Source organism: Coregonus clupeaformis, chromosome 3, assembly GCF_020615455.1.
Source record: "Coregonus clupeaformis isolate EN_2021a chromosome 3, ASM2061545v1, whole genome shotgun sequence".
NCBI classification, from domain to species: Eukaryota; Metazoa; Chordata; class Actinopteri; order Salmoniformes; family Salmonidae; genus Coregonus; species Coregonus clupeaformis.
The window spans coordinates 31,330,231-31,353,228 of record NC_059194.1 but is presented as its reverse complement, the minus strand read 5'-3'; the positions used below and the strand labels follow the sequence as shown (position 1 = coordinate 31,353,228).

Genomic DNA, 22,998 nt, shown 5'->3' with positions numbered 1-22,998 from the left:
TACTGGTCAAACGTTTTAGGACACCTACTCATTCAAGGGTTTTTCTTTATTTTTAATACTTTCTACATTGTAGAATAATAGTGAAGACATCAAAACTATGAAATAACACATATGGAATCATGTAGTAACCAAAAAGTGTTAAACAAATCAAAATATATTTTATATTTGAGATTCTTCAAATAGCCACCCTTTGCCTTGATGACAGCTTTGCACACTCTTGGCATTCTCTCAACTAGCTTCACCTGGAATGCTTTTCCAACAGTCTTGAAGGAGTTCCCACATATGCTGAGCACTTGTTGGCTGCTTTTCCTTCGGTCTGACTCATCTCAAACCATCTCAATTTGGTTGAGGTTGGAGGATTGTGGAGGCCAGGTCATCGGATGCAGCACTCCATCACTCTCCTTCTTGGTAAAATAGCCCTTACACAGCCTGGAGGTGTGTTGGGTCACTGTCTTGTTGAAAAACAAATGATAGTACCACTAAGCCCAAATCAGATGCGATGGCGTAACGGTGCAGAATGCTGTGGTAGCCATGCTGTTTAAGTGTGCCTTGAATTTTAAATATATCAGCCTGTATCTGTGCTCTGAGGGAAGCAACATAAATTCATCAAACAAGGGATGCTGGGAGTCCCTCAGAATGGATTGCACCTTACGTATGACTCGTGTCTGACATAGGTGAGAAAGGTCAGTTAAGTTCATGATCCTACTACTTTGTTTCACAATGTTACCCAGCCTGTTCTTACTCTTTAAGTTTAGATTACCGAAACAGCAGATCATATTGAATGTTAAAATGGATGCAAGGAATGTTCTGTAAAAGATGGTCATCAGCGTCTTATTCACCCCGAAACTGCGGAGTTTCCTCAGGAAGATAGTATCCACATTGGCTTCAAAACTCAGTTTGCTGTCAAGGAAAGTGCCAATATATTTGTATCGATCAACTGTCTCCACTGGTTTACCATCTATCAGAGTCTGCATTGGTGGCAGTGAGCTCTTCTGGATATCAATAGCCATACCCTTGGTTTTCATGATATTACACTTTTATAAGTAGGAGCGGTCACACCATCCAACAAACTCCTCCACCACTGGGCCATGGCTCACCTCTTCATCCTGTAAAAGACTCACGATAACTGAGTTGTCTGCAAACTTAATGATATGTCTAGGGTCGTGATTACTCTGACAATCATTAGTGTACAGTACAAACAACAGAGGGGATAGGACGCACCCTTGTGGTGAACCAGTGGAGGATAGGGAACCGTTTACTTTCACCCTTTGAGTTCTATTGGTTAAAAAGTCCATCAACTAGCTGACTATGTTGAAATTGGACAAAAGCCTCTCTGCTAAGACATGTGGTGGTATACAATTAAAAGCAGAAGATAAGTTAACAAATAGTAGTTTGGCATGGATCTAACTTCCCTCAAGATGTTTAAGGACATAGTTAAGAAGAGTGATAGTTGCATCTTTCACCCCTCTCCTGACCCTATAAGCAAACTGCAATGGGTCTTACATTTTGGCCATAATCTCACCCTTAGCAATATGTTTAAAGGCTTTTATGGTCAGTGAGGTAAGGGCTACAGGTCTGTAATCATTTAAGATTATGGAGAATTTGACCTTGGCAACCGGTACCACCAATGACTCCTTCCAGACTACATGGACCCTTCGCTGTTGCAGTGACAGCTGGAAGATAGAGGAAAATATGCCACTGAGTTGTCTAGCACTTTTTTTTTGTCTAGCACCTTGTACCTCCATCTTTATACTTCACCTTAGCCAGTTTAGCCTCCCTCTTTAACCTTTTCTGTGCTTCCCTACTCTGGGTGACATCACCCTGGTGAAATGTGATATTTTTCAGATTAAGGACAGTTTTGAGTGATTTGGTTACCGAAGGTTTGTTATTTGGGAATATTTAGCATGATTCCTTGGGTATTTCCTCATTTTCACAGAATGAAACATAGCTGGTCACAGTGTCAGTCAATTAATCTAGGTCAGTGCAGGAGCTAGGAAACATGTCCCAGTCAGTATTATCAAAGCAGTCCTGAAGACGCTCAGTAGCCGTCCACACCTGAACATTTCTTCGTTCGACTTTGCCTCTCTTCAGCACAGGTTTGTAGGTGGGAACGAGTTAAACAGTGTTATTGTCAGCCAAGCCCAGTGGAGCTCTGGCAATGGATTTATACACCCCATTTACTGTCCCATAACACAAATCTAACACGTTGCCATGTCTTATAAGGCAAGTGACATATTGGTAATGATTGAGAGATTTTTTTCAGCCAACAGTGATTAAAGTCACCCATAACAAGATTTGGAGCATCAGGGAGTTGTACTGTAACCTTTGCACGGTCCGGGAGATGGTGTCCGTCGCCTTGTCCACGTTAGCTCTAGAATGGATGTAGACCGGCGTGATAATATCTGGGGGAACTCCCATGGTAAGAAAACGGGCCGAAGTGAGACCGATAAAAGTTTAATATCTGGGTCACACACGCTCTCACGTACAACCACGTGTTGCACGATCGTTTAAATGAAATCAATTTTTATTTGCCACATGCGCCGAATACAACAGGTGTAGACATTACAGAGAAATGGTTACTTACAAGCCCTTAACCAACAATTCAGTTTAAGAAAAATAATTAAAGAGCAGCAGTAAAATAAAATAACAGTAGGGAGGTTATATACAGGGGGTACCGGTACAGAGTCAATGTGCTGGGGCACCGGTTAGTCGAGGTAATTGAGGTAATATGTACATGTGGGTAAAGTTAAAGTGACTATGCATAAATAATAAACAGAGTAGCAGCAGCGTAAAAGAGGGGGTTGGGGTGGGGTGGGGGGGCAATGCAAATAGTCCGGTTAGCCATGATTAACTGTTCAGCAGTCTTAAGGCTTGGGAGTAGAAGCTGTTAAGAAGCCTTTTGGACCTAGACTTGGTGCTCCGGAACTGCTTGCCGTGCGGTAGCAGAGAGAACAGTCTATGACTAGGGTGGCTGGAATCTTTGATAATTTTTAGGGCCTTCCTCTGACACCGCCTGGTATAGAGGTCCTGGATGGCAGGAAGCTTGGCCCCATTTATGTACTGGGCCATACGCACTACCTTCTGTAGTGCCTTGCGGTCGGAGGCAGAGCAGTTGCCATACCAGGCGGTGATGCAACCAGTCAGGATGCTCTCGATGGTGCAGGTGTAGAACTTTTTGAGGATCTGAGGACCCATGCCAAATCTTTTCAGTCTCCTGAGCGGGAACAGGCTTTGTCGTGCCCTCTTCACGACTGTCTTGGTGTGTTTGGACCATGATAGTTTGATGGTGATGTGGACACCAAGGAACATGAAGTTCTCAACCTGTTCCACTACAGCCCCGTCGATGAGAATGGGGGCGTGCTCAGTTCTCTTTTTTTTCCTGTAGTCCACAATCATCTCCTTTGTTTTGATCACATTAAGGGAGAGGTTGTTATCCTGGCACCACACGGCCAGGTCTCTGACCTCCTCCCTATAGGCTGTCTCATCGTTGTCGGTGATCAGGCCTACCACTGTTGTGTTGTCGGCAAACTTAATGATGGTGATGGAGTCGTGCCTGGCCATGCAGTCACGGGTGAACAGGGAGTACAGGAGGGGACTGGGCACGCACCCCTGAGGGGCCCCCGTGTTGAGGATCAGCGTGGCAGATGTGTTGTTACCTACCCTTACCAACTGGGGGTGGCCCGTCAGGAAGTCCAGGATCCAGTTGCAGAGGGAGGTGTTCAGTCCCAGGGTCCTTAGCTTAGTGATGAGCTTTGAGGGCACTATGGTGTTGAACGCTGAGCTGTAGTCAATGAATAGCATTCTCACGTAGGTGTTCCTCTTGTCCAGGTGGGAAAGGGCAGTGTGGAGTGAAATAGAGATTGCATCATCTGTGGATCTGTTGGGGCGGTATGCAAATTGGAATGGGTCTAGGGTTTCTGGGATAATGGTGTTGATGTGAGCCATGACCAGCCTTTCAAAGCACTTCATGGCTACAGACGTCAGTGCTACGTGTCATTAGTCATTTAGGCAGGTTATCTTAGTGTTCTTGGGCACAGGGACTATGGTGGTCTGCTTGAAACATGCTGGTATTACAGACTCAGTCAGGGACATGTTGAAAATGTCAGTGAAGACACTTGCCAGTTGGTCAGCGCATGCTCGGAGTACACGTCCTGGTAATCCGTCTAAATGTTGACCTGCTTAAAAGTCTTACTCACATCGGCTACAGAGCGCTTGATCACATAGTCATCCGGAACAGCTGATGCTCTCATGCATGCTTCAGTGTTGCTTGCCTCGAAGCGAGCATAGAAGTGATTTAGCTCGTCTGGTAGGCTCGTGTCACTGGGCAGCTCGCGGCTGTGCTTCCCTTTGTAGTCTGTAATGGTTTTCAAGCCCTGCCACATCCGACGAGCGTCAGAGCCAGTGTAGTACGATTAATTCTTAGTCCTGTATTGACTCTTTGCCGGTTTGATGGTTCATCGGAGGGCATAGCGGGATTTATTATAAGCGTCCGGGTTAGAGTACCGCTCCTTGAAAGCGGCAGCTCTACCCTTTAGCTCAGTGCTGATGTTGCCTGTAATCCATGGCTTCTGGTTGGGATATGTACACTGTGAGGGACGACGTCATCGATGCACTTATTGATGAAGCCAGTGACTGATGTGGTGTACTCCTCAATGCTATCGGAAGAATCCCGGAACATATTCCAGTCTGTACTATCAAAAGAGTCCTGTAGCTTAGCATCTGCTTCATCTGACCACTTCCTTATTAACTGAGTCACTGGTGCTTCCTGCTTTAGTTTTTGCTTATAAGCAGGAATCATAAGGATAGAGTTATTGTCAGATTTGACAAATGGAGGGCGAGGGAGAGCTTTGTACGCGTCTCTGTGTGTGGAGTAAAGGTGGTCTAGAGTTTTTTTTTCCTCTGGTTGCACATTTAACATGCTGTTAGAAATTAGGTAGAACAGATTTAAGTTTCCCTGCATTAAAATCCCCGGCCACTAGGAGCGCTGCCTCTGGATGAGTGTTTTCCTGTTTACTTATGGCCTTATACAGGTCATTGAGTGCAATCTTAGTACCTGCATAGACAGCTATGAAAAATATTGATGAAAACTCTCTTTGTAATTAGTGTGGTCTACAACTTATCATGAGATACTCTACCTCAGGCGAGCAAAACCTCGAGACTTCCTTAGTATTAGATTTTATGCACCAGCTGTTGTTTACAAATATACACAGACTGCCACCCCCACGCCGTTCTATCCTGCCGATGTAGCGTATATCCCGCCAGCTGTATGTTATCCATGTCGTCGTTCAGCCACGACTCTGTGAAACATAAGATATTACAGTTTTTAATGTCCCGCTGGTAGGATAACCATAATCTTAGGTCATCTAATTTATTTTCAAATGATTGAACATTGGCTAATAGAATTGATGGAAGAGGCAGTTTACTTGCTCGCCGTCAGATCCTTACAAGGCACCCCGACCTACGTCCACGATATCTCTGTCTCTTTCTCATGCGAATGACGGGGATTTGGGCCTTGTCAGGTGTCTGTAGGACATCCTTCGCGTCCGACTCGTTGAAGAAAAAATCTTTGTCCGATACGAGGTGAGTAATCGCTGTCCTGATACCCAGAAGCTCTTTTTGGTCATAAGAGACGGTGGCAGAAACATTATGTACAGAATAAATTACAAATAACGCGAAAAAACACACATAATAGTACAATTGGTTAGAAGGCGGTAAAACGGCTGCCATCTTCTTCGGCGCCATTAGATTATTAATGTAGAGGCAGACCTTTCCACCTTGTGCTTTGCCCATTGTTTATACATCACGGTCCTGGCGCACAGGCAACCCAAAGCCGTCGATTTCTAAATCAGCTTCTCGGTCCTGCTCTTTCAGCCAGAATGCAGGCATTTTGGTACTCTGATAAGCACTTGACAGTTTGTCAGTTTTACAGTATGTCTGAGAGATTGCGCATTACCCAGGATGTGTGTGTGCGCGTGTGTGTGTGTGCTGTGCTGTGGATTGTAAAGCTGTCAGGTCGCATATATCCACTGCGGTTTAATTCCCTTTGTTAAACGCCTCGGGCAAACCACTGACTTCTGAGATGATGTCATACTTATCAGATGAGAGTACATGCTTACTCAGGCCTGCAGAGGACGGCACTTATAATCACACACACACACACACACCCCGCCCACACACACACACACACATGCACACACACCAACCCGAATGGATGGACGGACGGACAAACAAATCTCTCTCCCTTACATCACACCCTTCTCTCATTCTCTTTCATCTCTGCTTCTCTCTCTCCTTCTTTTCCCCTTCCTCTTCTCTCTCTCTCTCTCTCTCTCTCTCTCTCTCTCTCTCTCTCTCTCTCTCTCTCTCTCTCTCTCTCTCTCTCTCTCTCTCTCTCTCTCTCTCTCTCTCTCTCTCTCTCTCTCTCTCTCTCTCTCTCTCTCTCTCTCTCTCTCTCTCTCTCTCTCCATTACCTCTATTTAACCCCCTTCTCCCATCCTATCCTTCCTCCCCATCTCCTTACCAGTTCTATATGGGTGAGTTGCTGTGCCAGTGTGTAAGGGTCATTGCAGATAGACAGCATGTCCTTCTGGATGGGTGGAGACTTGGTCTTGAAGGCCACCAGCTTGTCAGAGATTGAGGAGACTGAGGAGGCATTCACTTTGACGATGCTCTCCTCTCCCTGGGCGATGGCTGCCAGCTTCTGGCTCAGGGTCTGCAGGACCTGATTCAGTGTCTTCCAGTACGCCTGGGGAGGACATTATAATGATCATAAACATATTAATGATGTTCAACATTAGCATCATCATCAGGAGATGAAAAATAACAATAATCCTCATCATCATCATCATCATCATCATCATCTATCTAGACCATCCCTCTCCTTCACAGTTCACACCCTGCTTTCACACCATTGTTTCTTCTGTGTGTGTGAGTGAGTGTGTGTTGTGTTTCCCTCAGCCTCCTCCTGCTCTCTCTCCATCCCTCTTCCTCCCTCGCTTCCTCCCCTTCCTGCTCTCCATCCTCCATCCCTCTCTCTACCTCCATCATCATCCATCTCTTTCTCTCTCTTTCCCTGAGGCTGCAGAGCCAATGCCAAAACCCCTCCCCTTGTTGCTCTTTCTCTCTTCTCCTCTCTCTTTCTCTCTGTCCCTCCTCTTTTCTCTCTCTCTCTCTCTTCACTCTCTCCCTATCCCTCTCTCTCACCTGTAATGCAGTGGAACAGGATTGTATAACATTGCACTGTTTTGTACATTCAGAGTGCCACACACCTTCACCCTGCTCTTGTTAGGCCTACTGCTGATAGGTAGCTCTCTCTGCTCTCTCCCTCCCCTCTGTCTGTCCTTGATTGCAGGAGTGAAGTCTGGTGTGCGGGAGTCAGGGTTCCAGCTGCAGCTCATTCACCATATCACCTCAGCCTTTAAGACCCGGTCAAACTTACCACTCATCGTCAGATCATAGTCAAGACGACCATGTTAGTCTCGCTGCCGACTCAACCTGTTTATTTTTGCTCTTTGTGTTTTGGCCTGTTCTATTTACTTTTTCTCCTGTGCCACAGATATTTGGAACCTGACTCCTGCCTCCGCTTCACTCCTGCCACCACCATCCTGCTCTCCATTACCGGACCTCTCTTTTGGACTCACCACGGACACTAGGACATTACGGTACCACACCTGCCCTGATCTGGATCTGTTACCCTCCCTGTACCTGGACTTGCTCTTCCCATATATTTGGAAACCTGGACTTTGAACATTGTAAATAAACCTGTTAAAACTTCTCTGGCTTGGTGTACTTGTCTGCATTTGGGTTCTTATCCAGTTAAATCATAACAGCTCTCAGTCTCGTCTCTGAGACTATGGAGGGTAGCCTCCCTCCCTCCCATCCTCCACCTCTCTCTCTCCTCCTCACCTCATCACAGGGTGCTATCCTGTGGATAATGTCTTTGAACAGGCCCACCATCTTCTCCTCTCTGAAGTCTGTGGGGAACGTCTCTGTCCACTCTGTTAGCAGCTGCAGGATCTTGGGACCAAACTTCCTCACTTTAGCCTGGGGGGAGACACAGGAGAAGAAGATACAGTCAGAGACACTGGGAAGGAAAGCCTTCAGTAGGTATGTAGAAGTGATCAGCAGTAGCTGTGTGTGTTGAGTGACTGTGTAAGTGTGTTCAAGCAGTACTGACCATGTTGAGAGGACTCTGTGTATAAGTGGTCAGTAGGTGCGTGTTGTCAGTATGCGTGCATGTGTGTGTGTACTGACCATGTCCAGTGGACTCTGGTCCAGCTGCTGTTGTTTGATGCAGGTCTCACAGAGTCTGGCCAGCAGCTCAGGAGGAGAGATGAACAGACGAGCACTCAGCAGGAACGTAAACACATAGGCTTTCTGTGTAAGGAAACACATATAGTATTTACATTATCATTAACATTACTATTGCGGTTACTATTCCTATTTCTACTACTGATGCTGTGGCCAGTACAACCAGAGTACATGACTGGCCCTCTAATAGTTGTTTACCTCTGGGTAGTAGTCTGTGGTGGGCACCAGGTGCTGGATGAGAGTGTCCAGTGAGGCAGAGGTGATGGGGGGTCCGTCGGCCAGGCAAGCCCCAGGCCCCCGGGCCTCCTGAGGGCCCCCCTCATCCTCAGGCTCGGTCACCGGGTCAGCCTCAGAGCAGGTGGAGGCCAGGTGTGGGCTGAAGCCACTGGGGGTGAACATAGTGCCTGCTGCTGGGCACACAGTCTGGGGCATTCCTCTCCTGGCTGAGAGAGAAAGTGTAATGGATGAAGGCTATTTACAGACACATGCATGGCAGATATATACATATAGACAGATACTGCACAAACACACTCAACTACGCACAACCACAAACACAGGCGTGCATACACACACCATACACACACACACACCTTCTTTCTCTCTCCTTTTGCCATATCACATTCAGCAGGCAAGGTGAAGCAGAGCATTATCTCCAGTGCAATCTCCACTACACTCTGATTCCATCCAAGTGACATTACAACCCGCCCGCCACAGCCGCCGTCTTCGTCTCCCCCCGCCCCAAAACAGCTGCCACGTCTCCGAGGACAATGAGAGAGAGGGGATATGTGGGTCACACCATCGCCGTGGAGACCGTTGCCGTGAGAAAGCGTTCCGTGTCCTCGCTCTCTACCCCTCATCTCTCTCTCTGCTCTTAGATCGCGCTCTGTTACACGTGAAAACAATTCAACACATCCCTCTCAATGGGCCAACAAGGTAGTTGTAGTGTAAAGAAGCATTTACACTGGAGCAGATCTACTGTATTAAAGTGAGGCATTATAGAGGTCAGGAAGGGTAGGCCCACATCAAGACTGTATTATGACATCATGGGGCTTCTTAGCCCACAGTAGATACTAATGGATAATATTATGTTGAGCCTATAGATAGTTGTATAGTGTTAACTGTAAACTAAGCAGCCCCCAAAGAAGGAAGAACAATAGCATGCCAATTCCTGGTATTTATTGTGAATCACTGGCATCAGGTAACAAAAAGGTGTGGCCGAGAAAGCCTATTTGCAGTCTCTCCCTGACCCATTACCATTGGCTTTCTTATGAAAAGTAATTACCGTATTTTCCGCACTATAAGGCGCACCGGAGTATAAGCCGCAGCAGCTAAATTGAATGATGTGTACATATATAAGCCGCACTGGACTATAAGCCGCAGGTGTTTTAATGTTTAATTACCATATGTAAGGGTTCGTGCACAGAGGGGATTGTCGGGAAAGAGACAAACTGTCTCGCTCTCGTAATGTCTGTCTGTCTTGCTCTCGTTCTGTCTCTCATTCTGTCTCTCGTACCACTCTCGGTTCCACTTTTACTTTCGCGCTACCTGTCTCACTCTTTTCCGGCCTCCAGCTTTTCCTGCTGGAGCCCGCCGCTTAAAGGTGGGGGGAGCGGACCGGTCATAGAGCCCATAGAGTTAAAGTTGGTGGACTGTAACCTGTAAAATCCATAGATTTAGGAGGTCTTCTAGTGGCCGTTAGCTGTAAAAATCCATAGATTAGCCGCACCGTTATAAATCAAATCAAATTTTATTGGTCACATGCGCCGAATACAACAAGTGCAGACATTACAGTGAAATGCTTACTTACAGCCCTTAACCAACAGTGCGTTTATTTTAAACAAAAAAAGTAAGAATAAAACAACAACAAAAAAAAGTGTTGAGAAAAACAAAGAGCAGAAGTAAAATAAAGTGACAGTAGGGAGGCTATATATACAGGGGGGTAACGGTGCAGAGTCAATGTGCGGGGGCACCGGCTAGTTGAGGTAGTTGAGGTAATATGTACATGTGGGTAGAGTTAAAGTGACTATGCATAAATACTTAACAGAGTAGCAGCAGCGTAAAAGGATGGGGTGGGGGGGCAGTGCAAATAGTCCGGGTAGCCATGATTAGCTGTTCAGGAGTCTTATGGCTTGTGGGTAGAAGCTGTTGAGAAGTCTTTTGGACCTAGACTTGGCACTCCGGTACCGCTTGCCGTGCGGTAGCAGAGAGAACAGTCTATGACTAGGGTGGCTGGAGTCTTTGACAATTTTGAGGGCCTTCCTCTGACACCGCCTGGTATAGAGGTCTTGGATGGCAGGGAGCTTTGCCCCAGTGATGTACTGGGCCGTACGCACTACCCTCTGTAGTGCCTTGCGGTCAGAGGCCAAGCAGTTGCCATACCAGGCGGTGATGCAACCAGTCAGGATGCTCTCGATGGTGCAGCTGTAGAATTTTTGAGGATCTGAGGACCCATGCCAAATCTTTTTAGTCTCCTGAGGGGGAATAGGCTTTGTCGTGCCCTCTTCACGACTGTCTTGGTGTGCTTGGACCATGATAGTTCGTTGGTGATGTGGACACCAAGGAACTTGAAGCTCTCAACCTGTTCCACTACAGCCCCGTCGATGAGAATGGGGGCGTGCTCAGTCCTCTTTTTTTTCCTGTAGTCCACAATCATCTCCTTTGTCTTGGTCACGTTGAGGGAGAGGTTGTTGTCCTGGCACCACACGGCCAGATCTCTGACCTCCTCCCTATAGGCTGTCTCATCGTTGTCGGTGATCAGGCCTACCACTGTTGTGTCGTCGGCAAACTTAATGATGGTGTTGGAGTCGTGCCTGGCCATGCAGTCATGGGTGAACAGAGAGTACAGGAGGGGACTGAGCACGCACCCCTGAGGGGCCCCCGTGTTGAGGATCAGTGTGGCAGATGTGTTGTTACCTACCCTTACCACCTGGGGGCGGCCCGTCAGGAAGTCCAGGATCCAGTTGCAGAGGGAGGTGTTTAGTCCCAGGATCCTTAGCTTAGTGATGAGCTTAGAGGGCACTATGGTGTTGAATGCTGAGCTGTAGTCAATGAATAGCATTCTCACGTAGGTGTTCCTCTTGTCCAGGTGGGAAAGGGCAGTGTGGAGTGCGATAGAGATTGCATCATCTGTGGATCTGTTGGGGCGGTATGCAAATTGGAGTGGGTCTAGGGTTTCTGGGATTATGCTGTTGATGTGAGCCATGACCAGTCTTTCAAAGCACTTCATGGCTACAGACGTCAGTGCCACGGGTCGGTAGTCATTTAGGCAGGTTATCTTAGAGTTCTTGGGCACGGGGACTATGGTGGTCTGCTTGAAACATGTTGGTATTACAGACTCGGTCAGGGACATGTTGAAAATGTCAGTGAAGACACTTGCCAGTTGGTCAGCACATGCTCGGAGTACACGCCCTGGTAATCCGTCTGGCCCAGCGGCCTTGTGAATGTTGACTTGCTTAAAAGTCTTACTCACATCGGCTACGGAGAGCGTGATCACATAGTCGTCCGGAACAGCTGGTGCTCTCATGCATGCTTCAGTGTTGCTTGCCTCGAAGCGAGCATAGAAGTGGTTTAGCTCGTCTGGTAGGCTTGTGTCACTGGGCAGCTCGCGGCTGTGCTTCCCTTTGTAGTCTGTAATAGTTTTCAAGCCCTGCCACATCCGACGAGCGTCAGAGCCAGTGTAGTATGATTCAATCTTAGACCTGTATTGACTCTTTGCCTGTTTGATGGTTCGTCGGAGGTCATAGCGGGATTTCTTATAAGCTTCCGGGTTAGAGTCCCGTTCCTTGAAAGCGGCAGCTCTACCCTTTAGCTCAGTGCGGATGTTGCCTGTAATCCATGGCTTCTGGTTGGGGTATGTACGTACGGTCACTGTGGGGACGACATCATCGATGCACTTATTGATGAAGCCAGTGACTGATGTGGTGTACTCCTCAATGCTGTCTATATAAGCCGCAGGGTCGAAAAATGGGAAAAAAGGCGCGGCTTATAGTCCGAAAATTACGGTAACTAAATGTCTTTAGACTGTTTGAAAAAAAAGCCCACAGCCAGTGTCTTATTACCCAGCAGTGGTGAGAGAGAAAGTCAGTAAACAAACAGTGCCAACAGTGAAACCTTGTGCAGAGCAAAGAAGTAAACATTGCATGTTCTTCCTGCTTTGCCTACCCAGTCTCAGAATGTACACAAGCAGCCTAAACAAACAGAGGCAGGGCTACAGTGCCAGTGCCACAACAGCAGCAAGCGGGAGAGTGCATAGAGATACCTGCCTGCCTGCCAGCCTGTGTGTGTGACGAGGCTGGACTGGGTGTGACGAGGCTTTTCACTGTGTTCAGGAGAAGACAAAAGCAGTCCTATTGACTTTCATGGGAGAAGAGAGATATCAATACTTACAGTATAAATGAACCATAGCAAAGCTAGCCTATACACTCAAAATGGCCCTTAAGGGCAGGGATTGTTCAAAAGCAATCAAACCTATTCACATTCCTATGTAGATCATTGAGTAGAAAAGCACACAACTGAGCGTATTCTGAGCGTTGAATGGCAATATGAACGACTGTGCTAAATCATTTGGGAGCAATGGAGTGGTAGGATTCCTATCACAATATACAGAAACTGGCTGCCCTCTCCCCCACCGGATCTTCTTGACTGACTGGTGTCACTAGTCCCTAGGAGATGAGAGGACAAGCCGACACTGCCATGTGAGATCATGACGCATGTCTCAAGTTTCCTCAGCTTCCCTTTGTTCCTCTGCTCATATTACACACACACACACACACACACACACACGCACACACACACAGTGGCGTAGCAAGGTCCGAGCAAGGGCACCCCCCCCAAACCCACCAAAATGTTATATATACAGTGCATTCGGAAAGTATTCAGACCCCTTGACTTTTTCCACAGTTTGTTACATTACAGCCTTATTCTAAAATTGATTCAAATATTTTTTTTACTCAATCTACACACAATACCCAACTAAGAAAACCGGGGGACAAGGGCCTTGGTCAAGTAGGTGACCAAGAACCCGATGGTCACTCTGATAGAGCTCCAGAGTTCCTCTGTGGCGATGGGAGAACCTTCCAGAAGGATAACCATCTCTGCAGCACTCCACCAATCAGGCCTTTACAGTAGAGTGGCCAGACGGAAGCCGCTCCTCAGTAAAAGGCACATGACAGCCCACTTGGAGTTTGACAAAAGGCACCTAAAGGACTATCAGACCATGAGAAACAAGATTCTCTGGTCTGATGAAATCACGATTGAACTCCTTGGCATGAATGCCAAGCGTCACGTCTGGAAGAAACCTGGCACTATCCCTACGGTAAAGCATGGTGGTGGCAGCATCATGATGTGTGGATGTTTTTCAGTGGCAGGGACTGGGAGACTCGTCAGGATAGAGGGAAAGATGAAAGGAGCAAAGTACAGAGAGATCCTTGACGAAAACCTGCCCCAGAGCGCTCAGGACCTCAGACTAGGGCGAATGTTCACCTTCCAACAGGACAACGACCCTAAGCACACAGCCAAGAAAACGCAGGAGAGGCTTCGAGACAAGTCTCTGACTGTCCTTGAGTGGCCCAGCCAGAGCCCGGACTTGAACCTGATCGAACATCTCTGGAGAGACCTGAAAATAGCTGTGCAGCGATGTTCCCCATCCAACCTGACAGAGCTTGAGAGGATCTGTAGAGATAGCCACCCTTTGCCTTGATGACAGCTTTGCACACTCTTGGCATTCTCTCAACCAGTGTGGTGTCAGGAAAATAACCTCTCACTCAATGTAAAAAAAAAATGTTTAAGAAAACAAAGGAGATGATTGTGGACTACATGATTCCATATGTGTTATTTCATAGTTTTGATGTCTTTGCTAGGAAAATAACCTCTCACTCAACGTTTTAAAAAATGAAGGAGACGATCGTGGACTTCAGGAAACAGCAGAAGAATACCCCCCTATCCACATCGACGGGACAGCAGTGGAGAAGGTGGAGAGTTTTAAGTTCCTTGGCGTACATATCACTGACAAACTGAAATGGTCCACCCACATAGACAGTGTGGTGAAGAAGGCGCAACAGGAGGCGGCATAAATTTGGCCTGTCACCTAAAACCCTCACAAACTTTTACAGATGCACAATTGAGAGCATCCTGTCGGGCTGTATCACCGCCTGGTACGGCAACTGCACCGCCCACAACCGCAGGGCTCTCCAGAGGGTGGTGCGGTCTGCACAACGCATCACCGGGGGCAAACTACCTGCCCTCCAGGACACCTGCAGCACCCGATGTCACAGGAAGGCCAAAAAGATAATCAAGGACAACTACCACCCGAGCCACAGCCTGTTCACCCCGCTATCATCCAGAAGGCGAGGACAGTACAGGTACATCAAAGCTGGGACCGAGAGAATGAAAAACAGCTTCTATCTCAAGGCCATCAGACTGTTAAACAGCCATCACTAGCACGGCGAGGCTGCTGCCTGCATACAGACTTGAAAATCACTGCATTTTAATAAAGGGAACACTAGTCACTTTAATAATGCCACTTTAATAATGTTTACATATATTGCATTACCCATCTCATATGTATATACTGTATTCTATACTATCTATTGCATCTTAGCCTATGCCACTTTGATAATGACATTGCTCATCCATATATTTATATGTTCTTATTCCATTCCTTTACTTAGATGTGTGTGTATTAGGTTTTTGTTGTGGAACTGTTAGATATTACTAGATATTGCTGCACTGTTGGAACTAGAAGCACAAGCATTTCGCTACACTCGCAATAACATCTGCTAGCCATGTGTATGTGACCAATACATTTGATTTGATTTGATTTGATGAGGTAGTCACCTGGAATGCATTTCAATTAACAGGTGTGCCTTCTTAAAAGTTAATTTGTGGAATTTCTATCCTTCTTAATGTGTTTGAGTCAATCAGTTGTGTTGTGACAAGGTAGGTGGGGGTATACAGAAGATAGCCCTATTTGGTAAAAGACCAAGTCCATATTATGGCAAGAACAGCTCAAATAAGCAAAGAGAAACGACAGTCCATTGTTACTTTAAGACATGAAGGCCAGTCAATCCGTAAAATTTCAAGAACTTTGAAAGTTTCTTCAAGTGCAGTCGCAAAAACCATCAAGCGCTATGATGAAACTAGCTCTCATGAGGACCGCCGAAAGGAAGACCCAAAGTTACATCTGCTGCAGAGGATAAGTTCATTAGAGTTACCATCCTCAGAAATTGCATCCCAAATAAATGCTTCACAGAGTTCAAGTAACAGACACATCTCAACATCAACTGTTCAGAGGAGACTGTGTGAATCAGGCCTTCATGATAGAATTGCTGCAAGGAAAGCACTACTAAAGGACACCAATAAGAAGAAGAGACTTGCTTGGGCCAAGAAACACGAGCAATGGACATTAGACCGGTGGAAATGTGTCCAAATTGGAGATTTTTGGATCCAACTGCCGTGTCTTTGTGAGACGCGGTGTGGGTGAACGGATGATCTCCGCATGTGTATTTCCCACGTAAAGCATGGAAGAGGAGGTGTTATGGTGTGGGGGTGCTTTGCTGGTGACACTGTCGGTGAGTTATTTAGAATTCAAGGCACACTTAACCAGCATGGCTATCACAGTATTCTGCACCGTTACGCCATCCCATCTGGTTTGGGCTTAGTGGGACTATCATTTGTTTTTCAACAGGACAATGACCCAACACACCTCCAGGCTGTGTAAGGGCTATTTTACCAAGAAGGAGAGTGATGGAGTGCTGCCTCAGATGACCTGGCCTCCACAATCCCCTGACCTCAACCAAATTGAGATGGTTTGGGATGAGTCAGACCGCAGAGTGAAAGAAAAGCAGCCAACAGGTGCTCAGCAAATGTGGGAATTCCTTCATGACTGTTGGAAAAGCATTCCAGGTGAAGCTGGTTGAGAGAATGCCAAGAGTGTGCAAAGCTGTCATCAAGGCAAAGGGTGGCTATTTGAAGAATCTCAAATATAAAATATATTTTGATTTGTTTAACACTTTTTTGGTCACTACATGATTCCATATGTGTTATTCCATAGTTGCGATGTCTTCACTATTATTCTACAATGTAGAAAATAGTAAAAATTAAGAAAAATAATTTTCACCGGTAGTGTATATACAGTGAGCTCCAAAAGTATTGGAACAGTGACACGTTTTTTGTTGTTTTGGCTCTGTACTGAAATGATACAGTGACTATGAAGTTAAAGTGCAGACTGTCCGATTTAATTTGATAGTATTTTCATCCATATCGGGTGAACCGTTTAGAAATTACATCTCTTTTTGTACATAGTGCCCCCATTTTTAGGGTGCAGAAGTATTGGGACAAATTCACTTATAATTTATGTGTATTAGACAAAAATGTTGTATTTGGTCCCATATTCCTAGCACGCAATGAATACATCAAGCTTTTGACTATACAAACTTGTTGGATGCATTTTCTGTTTCTTTTGGATGTGTTTCAGATTATTTTGTGCCCAATAGAAATGAATGGTAAATAATGTATTGTGTAATTTTGGAGTCACTTTTATTGTAAATAAGAATATAATATGTTTCTAAACACTTAGTGTGTGGATGCTACCCTGATTAAGTATAGTCCTGAATGAATCGTGAATAATTATGAGTGAGAAAGTTACAGACGCACAAATATATAAATTAGCTCCAGGGCTAATTTCGTTAACATTTTGGCATGTTTTTCTAGATTTAGAACATAAAACATTTATAAAGCAAACATTATCCCTTACGTCTAGCACAGCAAATGCTTCAATTGTTTAAGCATATGTTGTAGAACAGTGATTAAAAAATAATATATATCAGTGACAGAGTTGACAAGCCACTGGTAGAGTTGACAACAGATACTCAAAACAGACATATCTTTGCCTCTAAAAATAAAAGTTAAATACAAACGAAATTAAAATATAGAAAATGATTCATTTTAAAATCCCCAATAAAAACATTACCATTCTATCAGATCTTTCACCGCTCTGATGTAGTTGACGTTAGACAAAAACCTGACAGAGTTTGTACACCATTCAAGTGGTGTACAATGTAGCAATTTAGTTTTTCCTCAGTTGCTTTATGACTCTAAAACCTAATTAAATGTAACATATTTGAACCACAATTCATATTCTATTTTAATCTATCAGGCAGATGGAGTTGACTTTATGGTTGTGACCATGGTGATTCCAACATTGTTTGTTTAAATCTATCAAAAGTAAAGCACTTTACAGACCATGAGTGGTCTTGTTGCACTACATATAAGGAGGACATGAATAAGGTGTCCTTATGGTATAGCTGACCCTGCTCATTCCTGATTAATTTAGGATTTTAGACAAATCTGATAGAGTAAACCAAATATCCAGACACATCTTTTAGGAATCAAAGTTTTGAAAGAAATGTTCTTTAAAGTTACAGAGGGATATTACAAGAAACCATTTTTGCCAGTTTTTTAAACATTTTGAACACCTTTTTGGGAATTTGAAATTGGATTCCTTTGCTCCGGACAACATAGAGCCGACATGGAAATTAATAATATTGAAAGTATTTAGGAAATTCCCCCCCAAAAAAATTTCCCTATTAAAATACCCCTAAATGTAAATTTCCTGATATTAATTTCCTGCTATTCTACACATTTTGCAGGTTTAAAGCTAATTTCCTGTAATTCTAAATGTTTTTTTTGCATTGCTTAAGACGTGTTCATATGTGAGTTGTTTCAAAAACTAGGCGTATGTCGCGCGTCACTACTTCACAGGAGAGTCATTTGAACTTTTTTAAAAGTCAAAATGTGTTTTTTGGCAGAAATGCCTTCTGGAACATGTGAACTTTCATGTGCCTTCATAACAAACTTGTATGCCATCTGTAAATACGAATACAATTGTTAAATTATGAGCCTAGTTGGTTTAGCCACAGAAAAGACAGGAACCTTCCTGTTAGTCATGATTGGGTGAGATATTGGTTGGGCTGGACATCCTGAGAGATTACTTTTGGATTGGTCTGCCATGTAGCATGCTTCTGTCTATAACATGAGCTGGTCAGTATGTGTAGGCAATCCTTTCTAACGTGGCTTAAAAAAAAAAAGATATCACATAGTAGAAATGCAAAAGTGTTGCTCTCCACTTTCTGGAGGACCGAGTTTTGAAATCAGTGGAATGCCCTGTGGAATTAGAGTATGATAGCTAAGGAGATGGAGAACATTCTGGCGTTTGATTGCACATATGCAGAGAGAGTCGAAAAGAGAACACACAGAAGGCTGTTGTATAAAACCCCTGTCTCCGGATTACATCGTCAAACAAGGGCAACCATGGCATCCGTGACAGAGAGGGAGAAGCGTCCATCCATGTATACGGGTAAGATAGTCTTGCTAGCTACATTTCCATATATTACACGTTTCTAATTTTGTCAGAAAGTCGTTTTCATTTTAAGTTAAAGAGTACTGTTAGCTGGCTAGCTAACGTTAGCTGGCTTGCTCGCTAGCTAACGTTACGTGTATGATCTGTGTAGTAATATTATTCGTATCTCAGAGCCATTTGAATTGCTAGATATAGCCTAATGTTAGCTAGCTAGCTAACATTGAACCTGGTTGGTTAGTTACCTGCAGATTCATGCAGGGTAGTAACGTTATGAATTGAGATTATGGTTAATTGTTTAGCTAGCTAGCTACATGTCTAAACAAAAGACTCCACTATGCAAGTAACCATTACAATGTAATGTTAATGATGACACTGCGACAACTGTCGGTAGACGTAGCTGGTAAATTTGGGTGCTTGACTGCTGTTGCTAGGTCAGAACACTCGGATCAACCCTACTCCTCAGCCAGAGCATCCAGTGTGCGCTCTGAACGCTCCAAGAGTGAAACACGCTGAATTTACGAACGGACAATCTGACAACGCTCTGAGTTTACGAATACCCAAAGCGCACTCTGGCACTCCAGATTGAATTTACGAACACACCCGTAGTATAAACCAGCCTTTAGTCTTGAAATCTTTGGTTGTTTAATACATGGCCTCACATGTGAATCCTTAAAGAGATGGGTGGGACTAAGGCTTAAGAGGGTGTGAACGATGCTGAATGGGTGTAGACAAAGAATATGTCTCCAGTAGGTTAGAAAATGTATGCACTCTGGATAAGAGCGTCAGCTAAATGACTAAAATGTAAACGTTTACCAAAACATTCAAGGGCCATTTTCTCAAAAGTGAGGTTGCAAGTTGATCAACTTTCAAAGCAGAATTACTTCCCTTTTGTACCTCAACTGTAGTGTGTGATATACCATTTTCTAGCTCTGAGTCTCTACTTTTATCCAATATAAAAAACACAATTTTGCTACATAAGACCGAATCGAGACGGTCGGTCTCATGCTATCTGGGAGGCCCTGTATGCCTACAAAACCAGGCCACTAGGGGCAACAGTGAGCACTATTACCATCAAGTAGTCTTGGTGGTAATCCCATGACTCTGGATCCAAAGGTCGCCTGTTCAATCTCAGTGGTAGAAACTAGTTTTTAGTTTTAACCCTATCCCAAACCTTAACCATTAACTTAACCATTCGCTAACTTCTAAATTTGATGTTTGGAGAAACAGAACGATGTGGAGCAGGAGGAGCAACCCAGGGTGTCAAAAACACTTTTCACGTTTGGAGAAACTTAGAAATTTGACGTTTGGAGAAACGTGGATAACCATCAGAATCTGAAGTCAAATTGGTAAAACCTTGAGATCTTGTTGGGGAATAGGGGAGGCGGAAGAGGGTGGCTGTCACTCTAGCCTGTATCCCTCAGCAGCTGTCGAGCCACATCTGTGATAAAAACTGCTTGAAAGCAGATTACATTTCCTCGTCTTTGTCTTTGGTTGTCATAGCATGCCAGTGTGTTCCAACTGTTACACAGTCACATAAATAACAGCATCCATTCAGGGAGATATTAGGCATTTAGCCCAGCAGTTAACACCACGGTCCTTTCATTAAGCTGTCACAGTCCACTTATACTTTCTTAGACCTGACCAGACAGAGAACGTTCTAGTCCTCTAATGCCATAACTCACCTCCTCTGACAGGGATGCATCTATTTCACAGCACATACACTCCCACACACACACATGCAGGCACGCACGCAGCAACATGCGCACGCATGAATGCACGCACACACACACTGTGACCGCCACTGTCACCACTTCAGTCTCAGACCTTTTTGATTGTTTGGTGATAAATGAGATGAAAAAGCAGCTGGACTGAGCAAACAAAGTGAATTCAACAAAAAATATATTGTGAGGTTTACATTACATTATAGTCATTTAGCAGACGCTCTTATCCAGAGCGACTTACAGTTAGTGCATACATTTTTTTTTTCTTCATACTGGTCCCCCGTGGGAATCGAACCCACAACCCTGGTGTTGCAAGCGCCATGCTCTACCAACTGAGCTACACAGGACTACGGGATTCTATTATAATGAGAATGTACACAATAAGAAGCAATTTCCTCTCACTCAGTATCTTATGTATATATATGTCTATAATGTATATAATGATCTAGATGTGATAATGCTAGGGAAAGCCCAGTGTGTCCTTACTTAATACTTAATAATTCGTAAAAATCAAAATAACTTCACAGATCTTCACTGTAAAGTGTTTAAACACTGTTTCCCATGCTTGTTCAATGAACCATAAACAATTAATGAGCATGCACCTGTGGAACGGTCGTTAAGACACTAACATCTTACAGACGGTAGGCAATTAAGGTCACAGTTATGAAAACTTAGGACACTAAAGAGGACTTTCTACTGACTCTGAAAAACACCAATAGAAAGATGTCCAGGGTCCTTGCTCATCTGCGTGAACATGCCTTAGGCATGCTGCAAGAAGGCATGAGGACTGCAGATGTGGCCAGGGCAATAAATTGCAATGTCGGTACTGTGAGACGCCTAAGACAGCGCTACAGGGAGACAGGACGGACAGCTGATCGTCCTCGCAGTGGTAGACCACGTGTAACACCTGCACAAGATCGGTACATCTGAACATCACACCTGCGGGACAGGTACAGGATGGCAACAACAACTGCCCGAGTTACACTAGGAACGCACAATCCCTCCATCAGTGCTCAGACTGTCCGCAATAGGCTGAGAGAGGCTGGACTGAGAGCTTGTAGGCCTGTTGTAAGGCAGGTCCTCACCAGACATCACCGGCAACAACGTCGCCTATGGGCAAAAACCCACCGTCGCTGGACCAGACAGGATTGGCAAAAAGTGCTCTTCACTGACGAGTCGCGGTTTTGTCTCACCGGGTGTGATGGTCGGATTCGCGTTTATCGTCGAAGGAATGAGCGTTACACCGAGGCCTGTACTCTGGAGCAGGATTGATTTGGAGGTGGAGGGTCCGTCATGGTCTGGGGCGGTGTGTCACAGCATCATCGGACTGAGCTTGTTGTCATTGCAGGCAATCTCAACGCTGTGCGTTACAGGGAAGACATCCTCCTCCCTCATGTGGTACCCTTCCTACAGGCTCATCCTGACATGACCCTCCAGCATGACAATGCCACCAGCCATACTGCTCGTTCTGTGCGTGATTTCCTGCAAGACAGGAATGTCAGTGTTCTGCCATGGCCAGCGAAGAGCCCGGATCTCAATCCCATTGAGCACGTCTGGGACCTGTTGGATCGAAGGGTGAGGGCTAGGGCCATTCCCCCCAGAAATGTCTGGGAACATGCAGGTGCCTTGTGGAACTTGTTCAGTTTATGTCTCAGTTGTTGTCTTGTTATGTTCATACAAATATTTACACATGTTAAGTTTGCTGAAAATAAACGCAGTTGACAGTGAGAGGACTTTTCTTTTTTGCTGTGGTGTATATTACTCTGGCACTGCCAGCTCTATGATGCTGTCCTAGAGATACAGTACAGAGGGATTCCTAGAGGACGCAGGGCTGACTGGCTGACTGACTTACTGGCTGACTGACTGACTGACTGGCTGACTGACTGGCTGGCTGACTGGCTGGCTGACTGGCTGACTTACTGGCTGACTGGTTGACTGACTGGCTGACTGACTGGCTGACTGACTGGCTGGCTGGCTGGCTGGCTGACTGGCTGACTTACTGGCTGACTGGTTGACTGGCTGACTGACTGGCTGACTTGTTGACTGACTGGCTACTGGCTGACTGGATGACTGGCTGACTGACTGGCTGACTGACTGGCTGGCTGACTGGCTGGCTGACTGGCTGACTGGTTGACTGGCTGACTGACTGGCTGACTGGCTGTGTAGTTAAGCCTGTACAGCTCTATGGCCATGGTGAGTCTGGGAGGACATCTGTGAGTTCAACCATGAGTCACCACTCTGTGTGTACACACACTCTAAGCCCCTGCACTATCCCAGAGACAGATGAGTGTGTGTACTCAGTGGGTACCTCGCTTATTCACACACGTGTGATTTGCTTCCGCTTTAACTCTAGCTGTATCCCCCCTTACACACACACACACACACACACACACACACACACACACACACACACACACACACACACACACACACACATCATCATCATCATCATCGTCAGGTAATGCATCATGGTCTAGAAGTATAGAGCAGTCAGGAAACAATAATACACACATCCTGTCTAGCCTGTGTATTACAGTAGTGCTCACGTCATCCAACAGTATCAGACACGTTTAGCTGAGGTTGCACAAAAATGATGCTGAATAATGCTGC

The 22,998-nt window shown here is 45.3% G+C and overlaps 1 protein-coding gene across 1 annotated transcript in view; it reads right to left on the bottom strand.

Annotated features, from left to right (window-relative positions):
• The window catches only part of LOC121544701 (ras-GEF domain-containing family member 1C-like), a 58,038-nt gene that overhangs the window by 14,499 nt on the left and 20,541 nt on the right, over window positions 1-22,998 (bottom strand). The window contains exons 2-5 of the mRNA XM_041854778.2: window positions 8,509-8,753; window positions 8,254-8,376; window positions 7,906-8,043; window positions 6,521-6,745 (exon numbers count right to left, since the gene is read on the bottom strand). Of these exons, the coding sequence (XP_041710712.2) occupies window positions 6,521-6,745; window positions 7,906-8,043; window positions 8,254-8,376; window positions 8,509-8,742 (720 nt within the window). The 5' untranslated portion in view covers window positions 8,743-8,753. The remainder of the gene's footprint in view (window positions 1-6,520; window positions 6,746-7,905; window positions 8,044-8,253; window positions 8,377-8,508; window positions 8,754-22,998) is intronic.